At 42.2% G+C, this 26,644-nt stretch overlaps 1 protein-coding gene across 1 annotated transcript in view; it reads left to right on the plus strand.

The window, feature by feature from the left end:
• CFAP221 (cilia and flagella associated protein 221) overlaps window positions 1-26,644 on the plus strand; it is a 154,211-nt gene that overhangs the window by 28,866 nt on the left and 98,701 nt on the right. Inside the window, exon 6 of the mRNA XM_004389683.2 lies at window positions 2,112-2,212. Coding sequence (XP_004389740.1) covers window positions 2,112-2,212 — 101 coding nt within the window. The remainder of the gene's footprint in view (window positions 1-2,111; window positions 2,213-26,644) is intronic.

The raw sequence follows: 26,644 nt of genomic DNA on the forward strand, positions 1-26,644 counted from the left end.
TTGGTTTTGGCAAGTTTGATTATAATATGTCTTGGTGACTTTCTTTTGGGATCTACCTTATGTGGGGTTCAGTGAGCATCTTGAATAGATATCTTCTCGTCTTTCACAATATCAGGGAAGTTTTCTGCCAACAATTGTCTCTGTATTTTCTGTTGTCCTCCCCTGTTCTGGTATTCCAATCACTCGTAGGTTATTTCTCTTGATAGAGTCCCACATATTTCTTAGAGTTTCTTCATTGTTTTAAATTCTTCATCTGATTTTTCCTCAGATAAGTTGGTGTCAAGTGGTTTATCTTCAGTCTCACTAATTCTGACTTCCATTGCCTCAGTTCTGCTCCTACGACTTTCTATTAAGTTGTCTAATTCTGAAATTTTATTGTTAATTTTCTGGATTTCTGATTGCTGTCTCTCTATGAATTCTTGCAGCCTGTTAAATTTGTCATTATGCTCTTCTCTAATCTTTTTAAGTTCCTCTATTCTGTGTTCTACATTTTGCATATTTTCCTTCCTGATCTCTTGAAGAGTTCCATATATTAATCTTTTGTATTCTGTCTCCAGAAATTCCAAGAAATTTTCCTCCTCTGAAAAATTTTTAGATTCTTTATTTTGGGAGCTTGCTGAAGCCATCATGGTCTGCCTGTTTATGTGATTTAATATTGATTGTCATCTCCGAGCCATCAATAAGTTATTATATTTATTTATTTTAAGATTGCTTACTGTGTCCTAGCTTCTTGTTTTGTTTTGATGTGCCCAAATAGGATTGTTTTAGCTAGCCCAGTCATTGGTGCCTCTGAAGCTGCAACGTCCTGCCACCAGGTGGCCAGACCTGCCACTATGTATGTGAGCCCAGGAGTCTGCCCACGCCCCCTGTATGGATTCAGCTCAGGTGTCCAGGTTGTCAGCCACCAAGTGTGTGGTGCAGGCTCTCACCTAGACAGGCATGGGTGATTGGTGTAGTCACAGGCATCCAGCTGCAGCAGGGGGATACACACTGAGCAAGGCAGGGGGCTGACGGCTGCCCCCCGAGTGTCCAAGAGGAAAGTGTGTCCCTGTTCCCTAGAGTGTGTAGGTGGGTGGGTTTTGCAGCCGGACTGTGAGCACCCAGTGCTGTTGGTTGTAGGGACTGAGGGGGCACCTCTTATTCTTGGGCCCCTATTGCAGATGTCTAGGTGGCATGGGTGGAGCCACCAGTCCTCAGGCCCCTGATGTGGGCAGAGCAGTGTCAAATGTCACGAATCTGCCAGCTCACAACTGAAACAGTTGAAGTTAGACCTCAGGTATATACCCTGTTGTACAGCGATAATGAGGGTCTGTGCTGATGAAATGGGCCCACACCGGTCTGTACAGGTGTGAAGGCACTCAGATTCCATGGACCCCTTATTCCTGTGCCTAGGCAAAGGAGCTGTGCCTACCCTGGGTTCCTGGCTTAGGGGAGCCGGCAGATTATTTATTCCCCAGTTTGTTAATTTGTTCCCTCTCCAAGGCTGGGAGAATGGCTCAGGGCACGTGACGAGTCCTACTCCAGCCCAGGGGACTTGGCAATCACTGAACCCATCCTGAACCCAGTGCAGAGCAGGGAGCAGGGTGGTAAATGGGAGACAGGCTTTTCCCTAAGGGGGTGTTTTTGATCCGTGCTGTAGGCCAGATGCAAATACTTACCTTTTGCCAGTCGAGCGGTGCTTCTCACTGGTTCTGGATGGCTGAGTAGACCCTTGCTGCTGGGTCTCTCCTGGTGTGGAAAACACCTCCCGAGGGTTGCTGCTTGCCTGCCTCACTGTGCACCATGAGCTGATCCGGGCTGAAGGGCTTAGGCTCTCCCCGGGTCAGGTCTGGCAACTCCTTGCTGCTTCCAAACTGTCTCTCCCCCCCCCTGCCACTCAGTCTGATTCCTCAACTTTGCCTTTCATGTTCAGGGCTCCTAGACTGTCATATATAATCGTTTCACTTGTTTTTTCAGAAGCATCTGGCTACTCCATCATCTTGGCCCCACCTCTAAGGAAATATTTTTTAATGATAGAAAATACGACAGAAGTAAAGCATCTACAAGTATATCTTTAAAACGATTAATCTTCAGTATGATTGACTTGACTTTTTTTTCCTCGTTAATTTTAGGGGGATGACACCTTGCTCATTCCCATCCATGCCTACCCTGTTATGAATACCCTGGATTTTCCCTCATTTATAAGTCTATCAGATGTTCTCCTGGGGCAAAGGTGAGTTACCAAAATGAACTACCAAAATATCATAGGCTATGAAAAGCTAAGAGACACTCACGTATATAAAAACTTAGACGTGTGTTTTTCCTAGTGGAAGATTATCCTTCCAGCTGAATTAGACTGGATTTGTAGTTGCAAAAGGCAAAAACAAAACAAAATCTCATAAACAAGAAAGGGAATTTTTTGGGTCATTTCACAGAAAGCTGCAGGGTAGATCTTCAGGTACAGCTAGATCTAGGGGTTAAATCAGATTGCAGGAACTGGACTTGCTCCATGTCTTGGCTCTGCTGCCCTGTGCAGGCTTCCTTCTCAAGAGGCAAGATGGGACAAGATGGTCCTTATGGGGGCAAGATGGCTGCCAGAAGCTCCTGAAACTAGCTGGCAGTGGGAGTGATTGGAAGGACTAGAGGGGCTGCAGTGGGGACGGGGGGGTTCAAGCAGAAGTCCCAGGATTGAGTCTTATTGGACCAACTTGGACCACATGTCTATCCAGTGACCAACCTCTGTTTTTAGATGAAGGGGGAAATGGATGCAGGGAAGGCAAAGGCCACAGAAATTCACTGTCTAAATCTTAGATTCCCCCCTCCCTCTGGCTGGGAAAATGGTTAATGATTCCAGTTGTAATATCAGTTATGTGTTGTTCTTTCATGAGATGTTTATTAAATACCTGCTACCAGGCAGAGTGCTCCCAGGGATATAAAAAAGATGGGTATTGTGCTGGCAGACCTCGACGTATAAGTATGGCCATGGCAATTTAACACTGAAATACTGCACTACTTCCCCCCACCTCCCAGTGATTCCTTGACTAAGGAGTTGACACTGAATAATTATCAGTAGTGGGGGAGAGGGAAGGAACACCTGTAGGACCTGGGTCTAGCCCTGTGTCCATTCTAATTAGTTGCTGCCTCTGAAGTTCCTATTGATGGATCTTTTGAATGTCAACCCCTGGTACAAGGATAAATAGACAAAGGCTCTGATTCTGAAGGTTTCCAAGTCTAATTGCGAAGTAATATAATAAAGGCAAACATAGGGTCCTGTGTAAGTCCAGAAGAGGGAGCAAGGAAGCGCTTAACTCTGGTTGGAGAGTTTGGCAAAGTCTTCAGTCACACAGGAGGTGACATCTGGGTTATGCTAAGTGGACACCATCGGGTGTTGATGTGAAGATGGCATTCCAGGCAGGGGAATAGTATGTGGCAGGAGAGCATGAACTACACCTTGTAGGGGACGAAGAGCTGCTAAAGGATTTTTATTCATCCAGTAGCTGGCATATACTAGATGCCTCTTGGGCTTCAGCATGCTTATGTGGGTGAACACAAGGTCCAGTGAGCACATAGGCAGCACTGAGCAGAGGGTCCAAGTCGCTAGTGACCAGGTAGATAGAAAGAGGGGCAAGTGAATCCTTTTGCTGATGGTGGCAGGTTCATGGACTTATGTGTATGAGCTTTAGGTCCTTCTTCTTCCTAACACTGCCTGCAGTGCTTGAGAAGGTCCCTGGGTGGCGCAAATGGCTTGCACTCGACTACTAAACTAAAGGTAGGTAGTTCGAACCCACCTAGCAGTGCCACAGAAGAAAGGCCTGGCGATCTGCTTCCACAAAGATTATAGCTGAGAAAACCCGATGGAGCAGTTCTATTCTGTAACACATGGGGTCCCCATGAGTCGGGATCGACTTGACGGCAGTGGGTTTGGTTTTGGTTTTGGGCTGTCCCTGAGTGGAACTAAAAAATTTAGATGTGGAACCATTGCCTTGGCTCAGCTGATGTGTAATCCTCCTCCTTACCACACCTCCCCCGTGAGCTCTGGACTCGTCAGCTCTGTTGACTTCTCTTCAAACGGCTCTGTAAAAATTGTACAATAAATAATACACACAAAAGACTATATGATAATAATATATACCATTTAAAGAATAATAATAATAATACAATGAATACTTATCTTAAGACATAAAACATTACGAATAATTTTGAAGCCACTATTCTGAATTTTGTGATAATCATTTCCTTGATTTACTCTAATAGTTTTAACACATATGTATGCACCCCAAAATAGAACATTGTTCAGCTTTGCCAGTCTTTGATCTTTCTGTAAAGGGAATCATCCTGTAGGTAATTCGTAACTTGCTTTCTTTTATCCAACATCCTGTTTTTGTGGCTTGGCCATGTGAATGCACCAGTTCACTGCTCCAGTGTCCTTTATGAATTTATGACAATTTTTCTGTCCATCTGTTTATGGACCTATGAGTTGTTTCTACTTTTTTTGTCTTTCGTTATGACAAGTACTGCTGTGTACATCTTTGTACATGTCTCCTGGGCACATGTTCCAGTTTCCCCAGAGCGTATACCTGGGGGTGGAATTGCAATCATAGCACAGGTTACAATGTGATGCCAGACTGTTTTCTGAGATGGTTGCACCTATTTACACACTCGGCTGCAGTGCATGAGAACCCGTTTCTCCTACATTGTCGCCAGCACTGGTTATTGGCAGAGTTTTACTGTTTTAATGACTTGTATATTCTTGGCTCCTTGCTATTCCATTCTCTACTTTACCCCAAACATTCTGCCAGGACACTAGCCCACGGCTTCCTCCATCAATAAACCACCCCTGCCCCTCCCCGACCCCTCCTGTCTTCTTCTACTCTCAGTATTAGGTGGGCATGTACAGCGGCCCCGAGAGCCCAACAAAGGAGAAGCCCGCCTGGCAGGCCCACTCATTCTGTGCATTTTGAGGCCAAACGTAGCTATCTCCTTTAAATGAGCAAATACAGCAATTTTTACCAACTCGAACTAACTGCCTAGTTCAAAAATTCTTCCCCCACTCCTCCCACCAAAAATTCCTTTTTGTTTGGATGATAAGCCAGTCTTATGAGTTAAAAGTTTCTCAAGTTGGTGAAAATAACATGGCTTACAATGCAGACATCAGTCTTTGGTTCTTAAAACAAAATCTGCTTAACCTCCCTAGAGGCTTTTTCCTGAGCTTTTTGTACAAAATGCTCTTCACTTGTAATCAGAATGAAAACTTTAGTTAAACAGTTTCTTAAAATGAGTTATTGTGTATAATGGTGAGATATTTTAAAAATCTTTCAAAAGATGAGCATGCTATATTTCCTCCTAACATTCTGGCTGCAAGCTGTGCCTTCTCAAGAATCTACGTCCTGAAAGACGGCTTTTTACCGTCTTTTAACTACCCAAACCATCCTACACTGCATTCAATACAAAATGTCTGGTAGCAGGTCACAGGGTGAGTATTTGGAAGAGCTTTCACCAGAAATCCTAGGCTACCTTGGTGGGGATTATCATTGGGTGGGTTATTTATTCAGTATTCGTTCATTCCGCAAACCTTTCTTGAATGCCCATGTGCCAGGCACGGTGTTAGATCCTGAGGATGCAGCTATGATTAAGACATGGTACCATGATGGAACGTCCTTGGGTGGCACAAACGGTTTGCACTTGACTACTAACCTGAGGGTTGGTGGTTCGAACCCACCCAACAGCACTGTGGAAGAAAGGCCTTGTGATCTTTTTCCATAAAGATTACAGCTAAGAAAACCCTATGGAGCAGTTCTACTGTGTAACACATGGAGTCATTATGAGTTGGAATGGACTCAACAGCAATAGGTTTGGTTTTTTTTTTACCGTGATACCAAACCAAAACCAAACCCATGGCCATCGAGTTGATTGCAACTCATAACGACCCTATAGGACAGAATAGAACTGCCCCATAGGGTTTCCAAGGAGCAGCTGGTGGATTCGAAATACTGACCTTTTGGTTAGCATCTGAGCACTTGACCACTGTGCCACCAGGGCTCCAAGATACAACAGACCATTCTAATTTCTAATTCAGGGTCTACTAAGGAAGGACACCTATCCCAGCTCTGTGTTATGCAAGAATGGGGCAGGTGGAATGAGGGAGCTCAGAAAAGACTTCCTAGAGGAGAACATATCTGAACTGAGTTTTGAAAGATCACTAGAAATTGGCCAGCAGAAGGGAGGAGTAGGAGAGAAGAGGGGAATGTTCCAAGCCGAGGAGTAGCACGTGCATGTCAGACATGTGGAATGGCACTGCACATGTAAGACTGTCTATAATTTGGGTGACTGGATATGGGTTGCAAGAGCAGTGGCAGGGGAGGTAGGGAGAGATCTGAGCAGGAAGGGCCTTCTCGGCTTTCCTGGGAAATGTAGATTTTACTGCGAGACCAGACATGTCTGGTACAGTCAGAGAAAAATGGCACAGTCACGTCTGTTTCAGAACCCTTATCTGGCAGCAGTATGCGGGCAATTGGAGTGGGCATGGCTGGGGCTGCTGTGGCGAGCCAGGCATGAGACACAAGAAGGCCTGGGACACTTAAAAAGTAGGCAATGATTGCAAATACCCAAATATAGCAGCACAGTCTTAGGTCAGGTTCCTGGAAGCAGATCAAGGATTCAGGTGCACGTTACTTATTAAGGAAAAATCCATAAAGGAGCAAGGGAAGCTGAATCAGGAAGGGGGAGGGGACTGAGATCCATCCCCCCCACAAAAAAAAAAAAAAAAAAAAAAAAAGCTCTGGTAGCTCGAGAGTTGACCTGCTATGAAGCAAGGGGGCCAGGTTTGTATATCCTCAATCAGACAGTCATTGGCCCCTTAGAGATGGGTAGGAGGTTCTAATCTCCCAGCCAAGGTCAAGGTGAGAATTGTCAGCCACCCACAGCATCTGGGGCTTGGGTGTACCAGCTGGTAAAGGAGAGTACAGCAGCAGCTGATAGAAATCTGCAAATATTGTACTGGAAGTTGTAGCTAGAGCAATAAGGCAAGAAAGGGAAATTAAGGGCATCCAAATTGGTAAGGAAGAAGTAAAACTATCCCTATTCACAGATGTTATGATCCTATACATAGAAAATCCCAGAGATACCACAAGAAAGCTACAGGGACTAATAGAAGGATTCAGCAAAGTGACAGGGTACAAGAGCATCATACAAAATTCAGGTGGATTCCTCTACACTAACAGAGAACTCTGAGAAGGAAATCAGGAAAACAGTACCATTTTCAATAGTCCCCCAAAAGATAAAATACTTAGGAATAAATCTAACTAGGAATGTAAAAGACTTATACAAAGGAAACTATAAAACACTACTGCAAGAAACCATAAGAAACAGATATAAATGGGAAAACATACCATGCTCATGGATAAGAAGACTTAATATTGTGAAAATGTTAATACAGTTGGCCTTCTGTATCCTTGGGTTCCGCATCTGCAGATTCAACCAATCACAGATCAAAAATATTTGGAAAAAAAAATTTCCAAAAAGCAAAACTTGAATTTGCCATGTACCAAGTACTACGCTGAATCCACATAAATGAAATGATGTGTAGGCATACCCTGCTGTAGCCTCCTGCCATTTCAAAGATCGTCAGTCTCTCTCTAGCACTCGTTTGAGCTTGCAAAGACTGAGAAAGCATTGTTAAGTGTAAGCATTAACAACTATTTAAGTAGCATTTACAGTGTATTAGGTATTATAAATAATCTAGAGATGAGTTAAAGTATACAGGAGGATGTGCGTACGTTATATGCAAATACTACGTCATTTTATATGAGGGACTTGAACATCGACAGATTTTGGTATCTGTAGGGGGTCCTGGAACCAGTCCACCATGGATACCGAGGGACGACTGTTCTACTCAAAGTGATGTACAAATATAATGCAATCCCAGTGCAAATTCCAATCACATTCTTTAACGAGATGGAAAAACTAATCACCAACTTTATATGGAAAGGAAAGAGGCCTCGGATAAGTAAAGGATTATTGAAGAAGAAGAACAAAGGAGGAGGCTGTGATCATTAAGCTTGTGTGTCAGCTTGGCTGGGCCATGATTCTCAATGGTTTGGGAGTTATGATGTAGTTTGGCAGTTGTATAATGATGTAATCACCTCCATGATAAGATCTGATATAATGTGATCACCTCCGTGATGGGATCTGCTGTGAGTAGCCAGTCAGTTGAAGGGAGTTTCCTTGGGGATGTGGCCTGCATCCAATATAGGTGGACTTTTTGGCAAGGCTTGTGGGCTTTTGCTTGCTCTAGATCCTGCAGCTGGCTCCTGTTCATCTGACCACTGGTTCTTGGGACTTGAGCTAGCAGCTTACCTGCTGATCTTGGGATTGGTCAGCCTCCACAATCTATGAGCCAGCGACCTTCCAGCTTACCTGTCAGTCTTGGGATTGGTCAGCTTCTGCAGCCTGTGAGCCAGAGGCCTGTTGTCGGACTTGCTGATCAGGGTTCACCAGCCCCTGCCTGTAGCTTTGTGAGTCAGGAGAAGCCTCCAGCCTGACCCACAGATTTGGGACTTTCCAGCCTCTACAACCATGTGAGCCATTTCCTTGACCTAAATCTCCCTTCCTCCCTCCCTTTCTGTGTATATGTATATATTTATAGATAGATGCTTCACTGGTTTTGCTTCTCTGGAGAACCCAGCCTAAGACAGAGGCCTCACGCTCTCTGATCTCAGAACCTACTATACAGCCACAATAGTCAAAACAGCCTGGTACTGGTATAACGACAGACACATAGACCAATGGAGCAGAATCGAGAACCCAGAAGTAAATCCATCCACCTATCGACAGCTGATCTTCGACAAAGAGTTGAAGTCCATTCAATAGAGGAAGAAACAGTCTCTTTAACAAATGGTGCTGGCAAAACTGGAAATCCATCTGCAGAAAAATGAAACAGGATCCATACCTCATGCCGTACACAAACACTTGCTCAAAATGGATCAAAGACCTAAATGTAAGACCTAAAACTATAAAGATCATGGAAAAAAAATGGGGACAAAGCTAGGGACCCTAATATATGGCATAAATAGAATACCAAACATAACTAAAAGCACACAAATAGTAGAAGATAAACTAGATAACTGGGACCTCCTAAAAATTAAACACTTACGCTCGTCAAAAGACTTTTCCAAAAGAGTCGAAAGATAACCTACAGACTGGAAAAAAAAATTTGGCTATGACATTTCTGAAAAGGGTCTAATCTCTAAAATTTACGGAAAACTTCAACACCTCAACAACAAAAAGACAAACAATCCATTTAAAAACTGGGTAAAGGATATGAACAGACAGTTCACCGAAGAAGAAATTCAGGCGGCTAACAAACACATGATCATTAGCCATTAGAGAGATGCAAATCAAAACTACAATGAGATACCATGTCACCCCAGCAAGAATGGCAGTGATCCAAAAATCAGAAAACAACAAATGCTGGCAAGGTTGCGGGAGAGATTGGAACTCTTATACGCTGCTGGTAGGAATGTAAAATGGTACAATCACTATGGAAAATGGTATGGTGCTTCCTTAAAAAGCGAGAAATAGAAATACCATATAATCTAGCAATCACACTCCTAGGTATATATCCTAAAGAAATAAGAGCCATAATACGAGTAGACATATGCACACTCATGTTCATTGCAGCATTGTTCACAGTGGCAAAAAGATGGAAACAACCTAAATGACCATCAATGGATGGATAGATTAAAAAAAAAAACTGGTACATACAATGGAATACCATGCAATGATAAAGAACAATGATGAATTTGCAAAACATCTCACAACATGGATGAATCTGGAGAACATTATGCTGAGTGAAATAAGTCAGTCACAAAAGGACAAATATTGTATGAGACCACTATTATGAAAAGTTAAAAAAAAATGTTTACACATAGAAGGTAACATTCTTTGATGGTTGTCAAGGATGGGAGGGGGAGGGAGGGAGAGCCACCAACTAGATGGTAGACACATGTTAACTCTGGTGAAGGGAAAGGCAATACACAGTATGAAGGAGTCAGCACAACAGGACCATGGTGAAGAAAGATACTGAGTGGTGTGCAAGAATAAAAGGCAACTATGCTGAATACTATAACATATACAATCCTGCAACAATAGTAATAACAAACAATAATTTATGAGTAGATACTTAGGCAGATATGTATGCTGAATAGGTATGGGAGGGTGTATGGGAGTATACCCATGTGCGCATATAGACTAAGTTGTGGATATTTCTACATGCATGTTAGTATGTGCTGCATGTATAGTCATATATGCAATGGAGCACACAGGGACCACAGTCACGGAAACTTCTTAGACATAACCAGACACTTCGCGGGCTTGAGGGCTGGGGTCCATAGTCTCAGGGGACATGTAGGTCAATTGGCATAACACAGCTCATAAACTCAACGTTCTACATCCTACTTTGGTGAACAGCATCTGAGATCTTAAAAGCTTGTGTTCGGCCATCTAAGATACAACTGTTGGTCTCTTCCCGTTCAGAGCAAAGGAGAGTGAAGAAAACCAGACTCCAGGAAGCAATTAATCCAAAAGACTAATGGCCCACATGAACCACAGCCTCCACTAGCCTGATACCAGAAGAACTAGATGGTGCCCGGCTACCACTACTGACCGCTCTGACCAGAATCACAATAGAGGATCCTGGACACAGTGAAAGAAAATGTAGAACAAAACCCAAATTCATACTAAAGATCAGACTTACTAGTCTGATAGAGACTGAAGGAACCCTCAAGACTGTGGCACTTAGTGACCCTTCTAACTTGTATCTGAAGCCACTCCCAGAGATCACCTTTCAGCCAAATAATAGACAGGCCTATAAAATAAACAATAACACCTGTGAGGAAAGTGCTCCTTAGAATAATCAACTATGTGAGAACAAAAGGACAACATTTGACCAAAAGCAAAGATGAGAAGGCAGGAAGGGGTGGGAAGACCAGGTAGATGGAAATGAGGAACTCAGGGTGGAAATGGGGAGAGTGCTGACATATTGCAGGGATTGCAACCAATGTCACGAAACACTTCGTATATAAATGATTGAATGGGAAACTAATTTGCTTTGTAAATTTTTACTGAAATCACAATAAAAAGAAATAATAGAAAGTACGGTACAATACATACGTATACATAAGCTAGTAACATAGGTGTTTATTATGACTATAAGACCTATATATTATAGGTTATGTATGTTCTGTACCGTTATATGCCTGGCACAGTCGCTTTGTATACAACAGACGTGAGATACACATGTTGTGTGTGGGAAGCTGTTGCATTTGCTACACCCCGTTCTCCAGTTGGGATTTCTGAAATGGGACCACGGATGTATATGCGGTCTGATGTTGCCCGAACGGGCGTTATGTGGCTCATGAATGTACATGTAAAAATTGTTTAAGTGACAAATGTTTTGTTATATGTATTTTTATCACAATTAAAAAAAAAAAGAAATCTATAGCAAGCAGACTGGCCCTTGATTGACATGTTCAACTGGTCACCCCCTCTGGCGTCTTCTGCCTCTGGAATGATCCTTCTCTGGCGTGATGGTGTGAATTCCATGAGCAGCTGAGCTGACGTGAGCTGTAACCTGGCACAGGTGATGATCTCCTGGTGGACTATGTTATTATTGGGTAGCACAGGGCTGATGGACACTGGGGAACCATCTCTGTGCTCTCTTCCTTCCCAGGACTGACTGGGTCTAGGAAGGATGCACAGGCAGCCTCCCGGGACCCCTTATCAGTAGCCTCCTAGGAGGCGGGTGGTGGGAGTGGTCTGCTCCACATGCAGGCAATAATGGGGGGCTCATCCTCTAGAAAATTTAAAAACAACAGTAAAACCTACTAAAAAATGGTCTGCTTTTTAATATCACCATGTACCAACAATTCTAAATATTATCAGTGATAAAATACTGCTCCCTGCAAGGGCAGACTGCCCCCATCCTATGTCTCTGATGCATGAGAAGAAGGGATCACCTTAAACCACAGTCTTGTCTGTGGTCTCCAAGCTTTCCACTCTCATTTTTGTTCACATCACGGTATTTCCTTACCTGTGGGGCCCGTGGGGTGATCTTCCTCAGGGGCTGCTTGTCAGAGCAGGCTATGAGACCAGAAACGGGTGGACTGTGAAGTGGGTAAAGTAGAGGGCCAATGAAAACAAGGGAAATACTCAATGAGACGGATTGACACAATGGCCACAGTAATGGACCGAGCAGACCAACGATCATGAAGGTAGCACAGGACCCAGCAACGTTTTGTTCTGTTGTATGTGGGGTTGCCAGGTGTCAGAGCTGACTTGAAAACAACTCACAACAACGTGAACGCTTGCCTCTCTGCACTTGTCCCAGCTGTTTGGCAGTTTCGGTGCCCAGTTTCACTAGTCTTTCCTACCCACCTTGCCCCACCCAGGAGCCCTGGTGGCGCAGTGGTTAAGAGCTCAGGCTGCTAACCAAAAGGTCAGCAGTTCAAATCCACCACCCTCTCCTTGGAAACCCTATGGAGCAGTTCTACTCTGTCCTGTAGGATCACTATGAGTTGGAATTGACTTGACGGCAATGAGGTTTTTTTTTTCCCCCACCCAGAAGGGAGCTCCCCGGTTAGCATCTCCTTCAGCTCTACTGGAATCCACGTGTCCCTTTGTCTTTAGGAGATGGGGCACTTGACTCTGTTTGCAATGTCCCAGTGGCTCATTCTGCTCATCATTAGTTCTTCAACATCAGTCTTTCCATTTCTACCTCCTTATGGAAAGTCTAAAGCCCAGGATGGTTTTCTAAGGGGTTTTTAGATTGCTGGAAGGGAGTGAAGCAGTGGCCCATCAATCCTGAAGTCCCATCTAGAAGACTTTTGTAAAATTCTCAACTTGTCATGGGTTTGTCACTCATTCATTCACTCATGCATCCATCCATTCTGAATTTGGCCTGCTGGCCCCCAGTTTGTGACCTCTGATTTAATTAAGCTCCCCCACCTGCTTGGTTTGGCCCAGATGGTAATAGTTTCTTTCTTCTAAACATTTAAATTAGTTTCCAACATTTAGAAATCAAGAGATTTTACATAAAAATTTGGATTTCCAATTCTTCTAAAAATGGGATGGGAAGATCATCCAGCAATACTGGGCCAACATTCCTGCATGGCCACAATCAGCTCAGCTGGGTCTGAGTTCAAGCTGCCCCCTTCAGAGGGAAGTGCCCTTTCCAGCTCACCATAGTCCCCACCATTCCCTGTCACTCCACACTCAGCCCTCTCCACTTATTTATGTTACGGGCCTAGCCTATGAGGACTTTCCAAACAGAAACTGGGAAAGGGTACGGTCATACAGTGTTGTTTAACATCACAGACCTCTAAGGGTCTGGCGCCATTTTGCCTGGATTCCAGTCTTGGCTCTGCTTCATAATAGCTGTGTGATGTTGGAAATGACAACCTCTTTGTGCCTCTCAATATCCCCATGTGCACAATGCAGCTAATAACAGCACCTACCTCATAGAATTATTCGGAGTTACAATAGAACTTATTGATAGTTCATAATAATAGTTAAAGTTTTCAATACTTAATAGTAGTTAGAACAGTGTCTAGCATATAGTTAGTTCTTTGTATTAGCAATTACTATTATTATATTAGAGAGATTTTTACCTAAAGAATCTGCAAATAAGATCCAGCCAGTTCGGCGCACACATTAACAGAGGTAGACAACATATGGAGAAATTGCTGCAGGAGGCTTAGGAGGAGAGTGCTCGCCAGCCAAGCTGAGGGGGCTTCCAACACCCGGCCAAGGGGGCTGTGTAAAGCCCCCAAAGTAGCTGTCAGGGCTGTGTACAAGCTGGGGAGAGTGGCCCCAATGACAATTTCACAGACAGGCAGAGACAGGGCTTGAGGTGAGGGCCTGGCTGTGGGTTTAGAGATAAGAGCTTCTTCCTTCTCTTGACCCTTACACTTAAAAAAAAAAAAAAAAAGCTTTATTGAGATATGATTCACATATCATAAAATTCACCAGTTTAAAATGTACAATTAAATAGCTTTTAATACATTCACATAGGTGTACACCCATCACCACAATCAATTTTAGAACATTTTCATCACCTCGAAAAGAAACCCACCTACCCTTTAGCTATCATCCCCTTACCCCCTCACACCCCAAAGCCTTAAGCAACTGCCAGTCTACTTTTTGTCTCTAAAATGTGCCTGTTCTGACCTTTCAGATGAATGGAATCATACGACATGTGGTCTTTTGTGACTGGCTTCATTCATTTATCATAATATTGTGGCATGTATCAGTCCTTCGTTCTTCTTTATGGCTGAGTAATAGCCCATTGTTTTGGATATACCACATTTTGTTTTTCCATTCATCAGCTGGTAGGTATTTAAGTTGTTTTTACTTTCTTGGCTATTATGAATAATACTGCAGAGAACATTCATGTATGTTTTCGTTTCTCTTGCCTAGGAGTGGAATTGCTGGGTCATATGATAACTGAATTGCTGGGTCATATGATAACCTGGTGACACAATGGTTAAGCGCTCAGCTCCTAACCAGAAGGCTGGCAGTTCGGACCCACCCAGTGTCTCTGCAGGAGAAAAGCCCTGGCAATCTGTTCTTGTAAAGATTACAGCCTAGAAACCCCTATGGGGCAGTTCTACTCTGTCACATAGCGATGGGTTGGAATCGACTCGATGGCACCCAACAACGACCATATGATAACTGTAGGGTTAGCTGTTGAGGGGCTGCCAGACTGTTTTCCAAAGCAGCTGCACCACTTTATGTTCCTACCAGCAAGGGATGAAGGTTCCCATGGCACTTAGACTTTTATAAGTCAGAGTAGAGCTAAAAAAGAAACACTACTTTATGGAGAAGGACAAAGGTGATAGGTGAACACAGAAAGTATATTCAGAAGGAATTGATTTGGACAGAATTGCCAAATGTTGTAGGATTTGTGTTTAACACCACTGAATTTTCTTTCTCATTTAGGGGTTGCTTCTGAGACTAGATAGCGCCTCGGTACATTTTTCCCCAAGGGCACATAGTGGACTTGTATACAGTCATCAGTTAAATTGTCGTTGGCTGGATTCAGTGGTTGTGAAATTCCCTTACTGAGATAAAGTTCCATGTGGACACTTGCCAACTACCTATAAACAATTTTGGTGGCTTAAGATCTTGTAAAATGTATTCTGACAGCTTCTGTAAATAACAAGAAGCTGCATTCCAGTTTCTGTCCAATGTCTCTGAATCAAACACAGCATCGCCGGATGCAGAACCCTCTGCTCTTCCCCTTCTGTAGGGTGAACTGTGCTTTATAACTAGACAAACCTAACCATCATGGCTTGTGAAATTTTGTAATAGCTCACAGTCTTAAAGGATCTTGTAGACGAAATACAATCTCACCCTTCCTACATGGACACTTAATGTTTATAGTAAGTGTCAGGACGAGACTTAAAACTGATCGTCAGAAAGATTGTTTGAAGTCCTCTCTCCTCAAAGAGAAGAAATACACATTTTTAGCATGTTAAAGTAAACACACTCCCCATTTATACTAAAGAAACAAAACGAACAACAAAAGCCAGACCCATTGCCATCAAGTTGATTCTGTCTCATAGCGATCCCGTGTGTGACAGAGTAGAACTGCATCATAGGGTTTCTTGGCTGTAATCTTTACGGAAGCAGATCGCCAGGCCTTTCTTCTGTGATGCCTCTGGGTGGGTATGAATCGCCAACCTAATATAGTACTTATACTAGGGACTCATCCAATGTGTTCAGAACTCAAAGATGATTTGAAGGAGCAGCAGCATTTTATGGGAAAAGTCTGGCAGAAGTAACGAGCTCATGAACAGACTTGTCCTTTACTTCAGCCCCTGCTCGGGTATATGAAAATTGATAGGCAGATAAAACAATCACTGTCACTTAATAACTGCCTGAATTTTTACTTATGAAAAATTCTCCCATATTTTGCAGTTAAAATTTCTTTCATTTAATATCCCTTTGCTGACCTAATATTGATCTAGTTACCCGTCTTGACTCAGTCTATTTATAAATTTTAGCAGGGAAAAAAAATCCTCCTATCCCTGATTCATGGGAGTCTATATTAATAAGGCATAAATGCTTTTCCCTTTTTAAGCAGAAGTGGGTACCAACCTGAGATATTCAACAAAGGGAACTTTCATTGGAAGACCGAAGTTTTTATTTTTAGAAAAGTTTTCTCACAAAATGTTTCATTCTAGACTTTTCTCTCCTGGAAGAAGCAAGATAGAAAAGCCTAAAATGGGGAAAGCCGATGATGATCTTCTTAAAGCCTAGCTTGAAAATTGTAGTCCTCTGCTTTTTTGCTTTAGACTTTGTACAGATGTGGTTTGGAAAACTGCGCAGCTGGTTTACGTAGGGCCATTTTTGTTCAGTGTCTAGAGAAAATCAACATGGGTACCAGGAGCAGTAGTTAAAGATGCAGTATTTTTGAGTTCTGGGAAGATGGCAGTGTAAACAAACCATTGTTCTTACCCTCCCCAACAAATGCAACAAGGAAACCCATGCTGGGCTTTGAGGGACTCTATCTGGGAACAGAGGACAGCAGCAGGGAACCACACACAGGCCAGAAGCGACAAATCAACAGTGAGTTGCATATGTAGGAAATGGCTTCTCTCCCCATTCCTGCCCCTCCGCCAGCCAAGTGGGCTGCTGGCAGCTGTGAACTGGGGTAATGGCCCCAGGAAAAGAACCTGCTTCTCTAACCACCACAGCCCCTGCCTGTACAAAGAGACAGGTCCCCAAGCTTCTGCCCTAAAATCAACAATGCAGACCCCTACTGCAGGGTCCATTTGGAGTGTGCCAGCAGCACTCCCACCCGGACACAGGCAGTTGCAGGCCTGCTGCAGATTGCTGCAGAAGGCCCATGCAGTGGTCTGCTCTCATAGTCAACACTCTGCCTGCCTCCTTGCACACCCCATAGCTCAGGCCTTTGAAACCAACAGGACAAACCTCCCGGGGGGTCAAGTCTGTCTGCCCTCCCTTTCAGTCAGTGCTGAAGACTGCTGACTGAGGCTGCCGTGTGCTAAAAAGCAGGCGTCTTTAGTAGAGGCTACGCCCACAGCCAGCATACTCCGGCGGGGGTGGGGGTGGGGGTCTCTGTTGGCAATGAGGCAGACCTCGCTGGGGGTTCCTTCAGAGTGTGCCAGCACCTCCCCCTCCCAGACATTGTCAGTTGCAAGCCTACTGGAAATTTTTACAGAAGGCCCACACAGTGGAGTCCGCTCCCATATAAATACTCTACTGGCCTCCATACACACCCCATAGCTCAGGCCTCTAAAAAACCAACAGGGCAGACCTTCCAGGGAGTCAGTTCAGGTCTGCCTGCTCCCCCTTTTGGTTGGTGCTGAAGACAGCTGACTGAGGCTGCTGTGTGCTAAGAAGCAGGCAGTTTTAGTGGGGGCTACACCCACAGCCAACACACTATAGGGAGAGCTCTGATAGAAACAAGGCGGACTTCCTTGGAGGTCCATTTGGAGCATGACAGCTGCTCCCCCACCCAGACACTGTCACCTAAAAGCCTGTTGTGAATTGCTACAAAAGGGCCCTGCAGTGGAGTCTGCTCCCATAGTCAGCACTTTACCTGCCTTCCTGCGTACCCCATAACTCTGGCCTCTGAAACCAACAGGACAAACCTCCCTGGGGGTCATTTAGGGTTTACAGCCAACAATCTACCAGGAGGAATCTGACAGCAACAAGGCAGACCTCCATGGGGATCTGACCAGAGTGTGATGCCCCCTCCCCCACCTGGTAATTGTTGGTTGCCAGGCTGTTGCAAACTGCTACAGAAGGACCCCACAGTGGCGTCTGGTCCCATAATCAGCACTCTACTGCCTTCCTGTGCACACCGTAGCTCAGGCCTCTGAAACCAACAGGACAGATCTCCCTGGGGATTATATTGGGTCTGTCTGCCCCCCCTTACAGTCGGCACTGAGGACTTCTGACTGAGGCTGCTGTGCACTAGAAAGCAGACATCTTGAGTGGAGGATACACCCATGGCCCATACTACGGGGTTGGTTCTGATAGCAACAAGGCAGATCTCCCTGGAGGTCCATTTGTAGTGATTCCTCCTCCCCTAACTGGTAACTATCAGCTGCTGGACTGATGCAAACTCCTACAGATGGTTCCCTACAGTGGAGTCAGGAGGTGGGTCACCTAACTGGACCCTACTCCTCCAACCACAACAGGGCCACTGGGGCTCTGAAACCAACAAGACAGATCTCTCAGAAGTCCTTCTGGGGAATTCCAGCCCCTCCTCCTGAAATGGAGGAAAGTCTGCCTGTACTTCCCCTGAATGCCAACTCACATATAAGCAGCCCCCATAGAGCACAGAAGGAAACCTCAGGCAAAACTGAAGGGCAACACTCAGCCCTGAAGGCGGCTCACTAGGTGTGAGTTTTCCGACTAAAAATCTGATTGCAGAAACAGGGAACGGAAGGGAGTAATAACCAAAGAGAGAGGACTGTGCCCCTGGTGTACAGATTGATTAGTACACGATATCGCACCTGAGTGGTGGGGCTCACTTGTGGACAGACTGACCACAGCATGTTCTCTGGTGTGTTTGAGAGAGATTGAAAATTGAAAAATGAGATCTGGAGCTTTCAAATCCCAATTAAACCAGGGAGGGAGAAGGAGCTATCACAGAGAGGGAGAGGAAACAGTGAGTAAAGGCTAGAGGCTCTGCTCACCTAAGAGTTTCTTGCAGAAAGTAGTGCAGGCAAAAACACCAAATACTGGGGAGAACCGAGAAAGTTAACACCCTCAAATTCTAATGCCCCAACAAAAAATCACAAGACACACGTAGAACAGAGAAACAATGGCCCATCCAAATGAACATGACAGAAGGAGTGAAAGTGCATCTAGAGATGACCAAATAATGAAAAGAAAAAAAAAAAGAAGGAGAATAATACATCAATATTAACATAATTAAAGAACTAAGGGAAAACATAGACAAAGAGCTAAAAGAAATAAGGAAAACAATGCAAGAACAAAATGAGGATCTAAAAAAGATACTGCAACTGAAAGGGACAATAACTGAAATGAGAAACAATAGATTTAATCAGGCAGAGGAAAGAATCAGCAAATTAAAGGATAAAACAGTTAAAATTACAGACGCTGAAGAGCAACAAGAACAGAGGCTCAAGAAGGCTGAGCACAGTTTAATGGAATTATGAGACAACAACAAGAGACCTAATACACGAATCATGGGAATTCCAGAAGGAAATGAGATAGAGAAAGGGACAGAAAGAATATTTGAAGAAATGACAAAAAATTTCCCCAATGTAATGAAGGACATGAATCTACAAATCCAAGAAGCTCAACGAACACCAAGCAGGATAAACCCAAAAAGATCTACACTGAGACACATCGTAGTTAGGCTCTCAAAAATTTAAGAGAGAATTCTGCAAGCAATGAGAGAGAAGCAAACAGTCACATACAAAGGATCCCCAATAAGTTTAAGTGCCGATTTTTCCTCAGAAACATTGAAGGCCAGAAGACAATGGAATGATTTATTTAAAGTACCGAAAGAAGAGAAGACTATCAACCGAGAATATGATAGCCAGCGAAACTATCCTTCAAGAATGACATCCTGAAGCTGAGAGATTTCATATCCACCGGAATCCTACAAAAAATATTAATGGGCGTTGTGTAAATGGAAGGGAAAAGACACTAGAAGGTAATTCAAAGCTATACATAAAAAGAAAGATCCTTAATAAAGGGAAATGCATGGACAAGTATAAGGGCTAGTAATGAGGTATTCATGCTTGATAATTCTAAATGTTTTGTCCTTCATGTTTTTTTACTAACAAATATATAAAAGGCAAGGATGAAGTTATGTTACAGGGCACATGAAATATAAAGATGTAATTAGTGATAACAACAAAATGAGGAGAGAGGAATGGTATAGGTATATATAGAATTTCTTATATGTTACCTAAGTTAAGTTGGTACCAACTTACCCTAGAATGTTATAAATACAAGTTCTTAAATGTAATATTCATGCTAACCACTAAGAAAATATATTGAAAAACATACACAAAAGGAAAGGAGAAGGGAACAAAAAAGACTCACAACAATAAACCAAAAAAATATAAAAGCAAGCAGTACTAAAGGACAAAGACAAAGGAGGCTTAAGACACACTAAAAACAAATAACAAAATGGCAGAAGTGAGTCACTTCTTATCAGTAAATACAGTGAGGGTAAATGGACTAAATGCTCCAATCAAAAGGCACAGAGTGGCAGAATGAATTAAAAAAACTTGATCCAACTATATTCTGTTTACGAGAGGCACATCTTAAACCCAAGGACACAAATAGGTTAAAAGTGAAAGGATGGAAAAAAATACCCCATGCAGATAATAACCAAAAGAGAGCTGGGATGGCAATCTTAACATCAAACAAAGTAGACTTTAAGACAAAATCTGTCAAAAGAGATAAAGATGGACGTTATACAGTGATAAAAGTGTCAATTAATCAAGAAGGTTTAACAATCATAAATATATATGCAGTCAACATTGGGGCACCTAAATATATAAAGCAAACACTGGTAGAATTGAAGGGAGAAATAGTACTACAATGATAGCTGGAGACTTCAATACACCATATTCTAAATATTGGACAGAACATCTAGAAAGAAGATAAACAGGAGAACAGAGAACCTGAATGACACTATAAACCAGCTAGACTTAACGGACATACATAGAATGCTCCACCGCAAAACAGCACCATATACAGTCTACTCCAGTGCACACGGATCATTCTCCAGGATAGACCACACTTTAGGTCCCAAGCAAGTCTTGATAAATTTAAAAAGATTGAAATCATACAAAGTATTTTCTCTAACTACTATGGAGTGAAGCTAGAAATCAGTAACAGAAAGGAAAAAAAACAAAACCTGGAACACACACAAACACATGGAAATTAAACAACACACTATTAAACTACCAGTGGATCAAGGAAGAAATCAAAAGAGAAATCACAAATTTCCCAGCATCAAATGAAAATGAAAGCACAACATACCAAAACTTATGGGATATAGTGAAGGCAGTACTCAGAGGGAAGTGTATAGCATTAAATGCCTACATAAAACAAAACGAAAGATCTCAAATTACCAACCTAACTCGACAACTCCAGGAACTAGAAAGAGAAGAGCAAACTAAGCCTAAACCTACCAGAAGAAAGAAATTAACAGAGATCAGAGCATAAATAAATAAAATCAAAAACAGAAAAATAATAGAATCAATAAAACCAGAAGTTGGGTCTTTGAAAAGATCAATAAAATTGACAAACACTTAGCTAGATTGACAAAGAAGATAAAAGATGGAAATAACCAAAATAAAAAATGAAAGAGGGGACATTATAACTGACCTGATAGAAATAAAGAGAACTGACAGATATTATGAACAACTGTATGGCAACAAACTGGATAACTTACGAAATGGACAAATTCTTAGAAGCACACAACCTACCCAAACTGACTCAAGAGGAGATAGAAAGTCTCAACAGACTCATAACTAGTGAAGAGATTGAATCAGTGATCAAAAACCTCCCAACAAAAAAAAGTCCTAGACCAAATGTTTTCCCTGGGAAATTCTACCAAACATTTAGAGAATTGACACCAATACTATTTAAATTCTTCCAAAAGATAGAGAAGGAAGGAATATTCCCTGATTTATTCTACAAAGCAAACATAACCCTGATACCTAAACCAGACAAAGATATCCAAGAAATGAAAACTGCAGGCCAATATCTCTTATGAATATAAATGCAAAAAATCCTCAACAAAATACTTGTTGTTAGGTGCCATCAAGTCGGTTCTGACTCATAGTGACCCTATAGGACAGTAGAACTGCCTCATAAGGTTTCCAAGGTGTGGCTAGTGGAACAAAATACTAGTGAACAGAATCCAACAGCATATCACAAGAGTTACACACCATGACCAAGTGGGATTTTTTCCAGGAATGCAGGAATGGTTCAACATTAGAAAATTAATCAACATAATACACCACATCAATTCAACAAAGGAAAAGAACCACATGATCATCTCTATGGATGCAGAAAAATCATTTGATAAAACCCAACACCATTTCTTGATGAAAACTCTAAAGAAGATTGGAATAGAAGTGAAATCCCTCAATATGATTCAGGCCATATATGAAAAGCCAACAGTCAACATTATACTTAATGGAGAAAAACTGAGAGCTTTCTCCGGGAAATTGAGAACATGACAAGGGTGCCTATTATTACCACTTCTATTTAATATTGTATTAGAAGTCCTAGACAGAGCAATAAGGCATGAAAAAGAAATGTAAAAGTTATCTAGATTGGAAAAGGTGAAGTAAAATTATCTCTATTCATGGATGATATGATCTTATATACAGAAAATCCCAAAGAGTCCACAAGAAAGCTTCTAGAGCTAATAGAGGAATTTAGCAAAGCTTTAGGATACAAAGTCAACAAACAAAAATCAGTTTGGTTTCCATACACCAGAAATGAAAAATCTGAAAGGGAAATAAGGAAAACAATTCCATTTACAACAACATCTAAGAGAATAAAATACCTAGGAATAAATCTAACCAGAGATGTGAAGAACTTAGACAGTGAAAACTGTAAAATACTGTTGAAAGAGATTAAAGAAGACTTAAATAAATGGAAACATGTTCCATGTTCATGTACTGGAAGACTTAATATTGTTAAGATGTCAGTACTATCCAAATCGATCTATAGATTCAACACAGTCCCAATCAAAATTCCGACAGCTTTCTTTAAAGAAATAGAAAAACTGATCTTCAACTTTATATGGAATGGCAAGAGGCCCCAAATAGCTAAACAATGCTGAAAGAGAAAAACAAAATAAGAGGACTCATACTCCCTGATTTTAAAACTTATTATACAGCTACAGTAATCAAAACAGCCTGGTACTGGCATAACAATAGACATAGACCAATGGAATAGAATTGAGAGCCCAGAAATAAACCCAAACATCTACGGTCAACTGATTTTTGACAAGAGTACTAAGTCTATTTGATGAGGAAAAAAGAGTCTCATCAATAAATGGTGTTGGGAAAATTGGATTTCCACATGCAGAAAAATGAAACAGGATCCATGCCTCACACCATACTCAAAAACAAATTCAAAATAGATTAAACACGTAACTGTGAAAACTAAAACCATAAACTTCTTAGAAGAAAATACAGGGGCAATGTCTTCAGGCTTAGCTTTTACCAGTAGATTATCTAATAACAAAAGCACAAACGGCAAAAGACAAAATAAATAAATGGGACCTCATAAAAATTAAAAACTTTTGTTCATCACAAGACTTTACAAAAAAAGTGAAAAGGTAAGTTACCCACTGGGAGAATGTCTTTGGAAACCATATATCCAACAAAAATCTAATAACCAAAATATGTGTAAAACATTGACAACTTGACAACAAAAAGACAAATAACTCAATCATAAAATGAGTGAAGGACTTGAATAGACATTTCATCAAAGAGGACATTCAGATGGCCACCAAACACATGAAAAGATGCTCAGCATCATTAGCCATCAGAGAGATGCAAATCAAAACCACAATGAGATGCCATTGCACTCCCACTAGGATGGCTAGGAGCCCTGGTGGCACGGTGGTTAAAAGCTTGGCTGTGAACCAAAAAGTCAGCAGTTCAAATCCACCAGCCGCTCCTTGGAAACTATGGAGCAGTTCAACTCTGCCCTATAGGGTCACTACAAGTCAAAATCAACTCAACGGCAATGGGCTTGAGCTTGAGGATGGCTAAGATATAAATGAATGAATGAATGAATAAATAAATAAAGCTAATGTTGGCAAGGATGTGGGGAAATTGGAACACTTACCCATTGCTAGTGGGAATGCAAAATGGTACAGCTGTTGTGAAAAACAGTGTGGTGGTTCTTCAGAAAACTAAAAATAGAACTACCATGTGATCCAGCAATTCCACTCCTACATATAGACCCAAAAGTCTTGAAAGCAGAGACTCAGAGACTTGTACACCCATGTTCATTGCAGCACTATTCACAATAGCCAAAAGGTAGAAACAACCTAAATGCCCATCAACAGATGAATGGATAAATAAAGTGTGGTACATAGATACAATGGAATACTACTCAGCCAGTAGGAGAAATGAAGTCTTGGTACATGCTACAGTATGGATGGAGCTGTAAGACATTATGCTGAGCAAAATAAGCCAATCACAAAAGGACAAATAGTGTATGACATCACTTATATAAAAAGACAAGAAAAGGAAAATGTATAGAGACCAATATTTATTAGTGGTTATCGGCTGGGAGGGAGGGAGGAAAAGGGAGTTAACAGTGATAGAAAAATGACATAGATTAAGGGTAAGGTTTCACAGCTGATTGTTATAGTTGCTGTCAATAAGTTGTACTCCTGAAAAAATTTGAATTGGCAAAAGTTGTGTGATAGATATATTTACAAAAACAACAATAAAGAGTAGCTACTGAGGCTGCCTCATCTGATTTAGTTCCTTGGTTTGGAGGTTTAGGGTCATGGTTTCATGGGACATCCCAGTTAATTGGCCTAACAATGTGCTTAGTGCTTCTGTTCTACCTCCTAGTTCGTTGTGTAGTGCCTGGGATCTTAAAAGCTTGCAAACAGCCATTTAAGGCACAACAATTGATCTCTATTTGTCTGGAGCAACAGAGGAAGAAGCAGAGTTAGGAATAGGAGGAGGATATGGAATGTGTGGCTAATTGCCTCCATGAACATCTGTCTCCTTTGCCATGAGACCGGAATGACTGAATGGTGCCTGGCTACCACTACTGAACATTTTGATCAAAGATTCTGTAGAAGAATCCTGATCTAAAGGGGGAAAATGCAATACAGAATTTCAAATTCTCATGGACTCCAGACTTTCTGGAGCCATAAAGGTTGGATGAACCCCTGAAACTATTGCCCTGAGATAATCTTTAAACTTTAAACCAAAAATATCCCCTGAAGTCATCCTAGAAATCCAACAGTAGTTTAGCTTTACTAGTAAATAATGTCTGCCTTGAGCATTATGCTCTTTTAAGAACTATCTATATGGGATCAAATTTACAACAGCAACTTGAAAGATTAGATAGTTACCTCAGGGGGCAGTGAGTTTATGTTAATGAGGGAAGAAAAACTCAAAAAAGGAGGGCGAGAATGATTGCACAACTCGAAGAATGTAATCAGTGTCACTAAATTGTACATGTGGAAACTGTTGGAATTGGTATGTGTTTTGCTGTGTATATTCTCAACAACAACAAAATAAATAAAACCTAGAAGATAAAAAAAGATGTAGTATTTTTCTTGTTTAGGGTCTTCTAGTCTTTGTATAGGAGTCCCTGAGTGTATAGGAGTCCCTCTACTACTAGCCAGAAAGTTGGCCATTCTAACCCATCCTGAGGTACCTCAGAAGACAAGCCTGGCGATCTGTTTCCAAAAGGTCACAGCGTTGAAGACTCTATGGAGCAGTTCTACTCTGCACACATGGGGTTACCATGAGTAGGACTCGACAGCAACTAACAGTAACAACAATAACAGTCGTTGTATAAATTATTGGGACAATTATCATTAAATTGAAAAGCACTTACGCTGTGTAGCTTACGTGATGCTAAACCAGTTGTCATAGAGTTGATTCCGACTCATGGAGGCAACATGTGTGTCAGACTAGAACTGTGCTCCATAGGGTTTTCAGTGGCTGATTTTTCTGAAGTAGATCACCAGGCCTTTCTTCTGAGGTGCCTCTGGGTAGACTCAAACCTCTAACCTTTCAGTTAGCAGCTGAGCATGTTAACCATTTGCATCACTTAGGGACTCCCGTATGATACTACCAAGCCAGATGTGCTGAGCAGTAAGAAACTTTAAAATATTGTTAGGAAAGTGTCTTATGCTGGGTTCTCTAGAGAAGCAAAACCAGTAAAGTGTATGAATATATAGAGAGATTTATATGAAGGAAACGGCTCACACGATTGTAGAGGCTGGAATGTCCCAAGTCCATGGATCAGGATAGAGGCTTCTCCTGATTCGTGTAGCTGCAGGGGCTGGTGAACCCAAGATCGGCAGGTCGGAGAGCAGGGCTCTTGCTCACAGGCTGTGAAGATCGATGAATCCCAAGATCGGCAGGTAAGCTGCTAGCTCAAGTCCCAAGAACTGGAGGTCAGACGAACAGGAGGCAGCTGCAGGATCCAGTGCAGGCAAAAGCCAGAACATCCACTTATATTCGGATGCAGGCCACACCCCAAAGGAAAATCCCTTTCAACTGATTGGCTACTCACAGCAGATCCCATCATGGGGCTGATCACATGTGAACACTGAGAATCATGGCCCAGCTAAGTTGACACACAATCTTAACCATCACAGAAAGTATTCATAATCAAATTCCTAATTCTAATATTTGAGACTATACCGTAAGGAATTTCAGTGTCTACCCAGAGCACCATTCTTAGAAGAAACAAGGCAAAGACTGTGGATGTGGACGGTGCTGGAGCGACATGACTGAATCGACAGTGCTTTCTGGGGACTCCTCCTCCTGGCTTGGTTAATAGACCTGTCCAGCCTCACACCAACTGCCGTAAAAGCAGTCCCATTCGGTCCCTGCCCAGTATCACAAGAACGGAT

Source organism: Trichechus manatus, unplaced genomic scaffold (genome assembly GCF_000243295.1).
Source record: "Trichechus manatus latirostris isolate Lorelei unplaced genomic scaffold, TriManLat1.0 scaffold00255, whole genome shotgun sequence".
Classification (NCBI taxonomy): domain Eukaryota; kingdom Metazoa; phylum Chordata; class Mammalia; order Sirenia; family Trichechidae; genus Trichechus; species Trichechus manatus.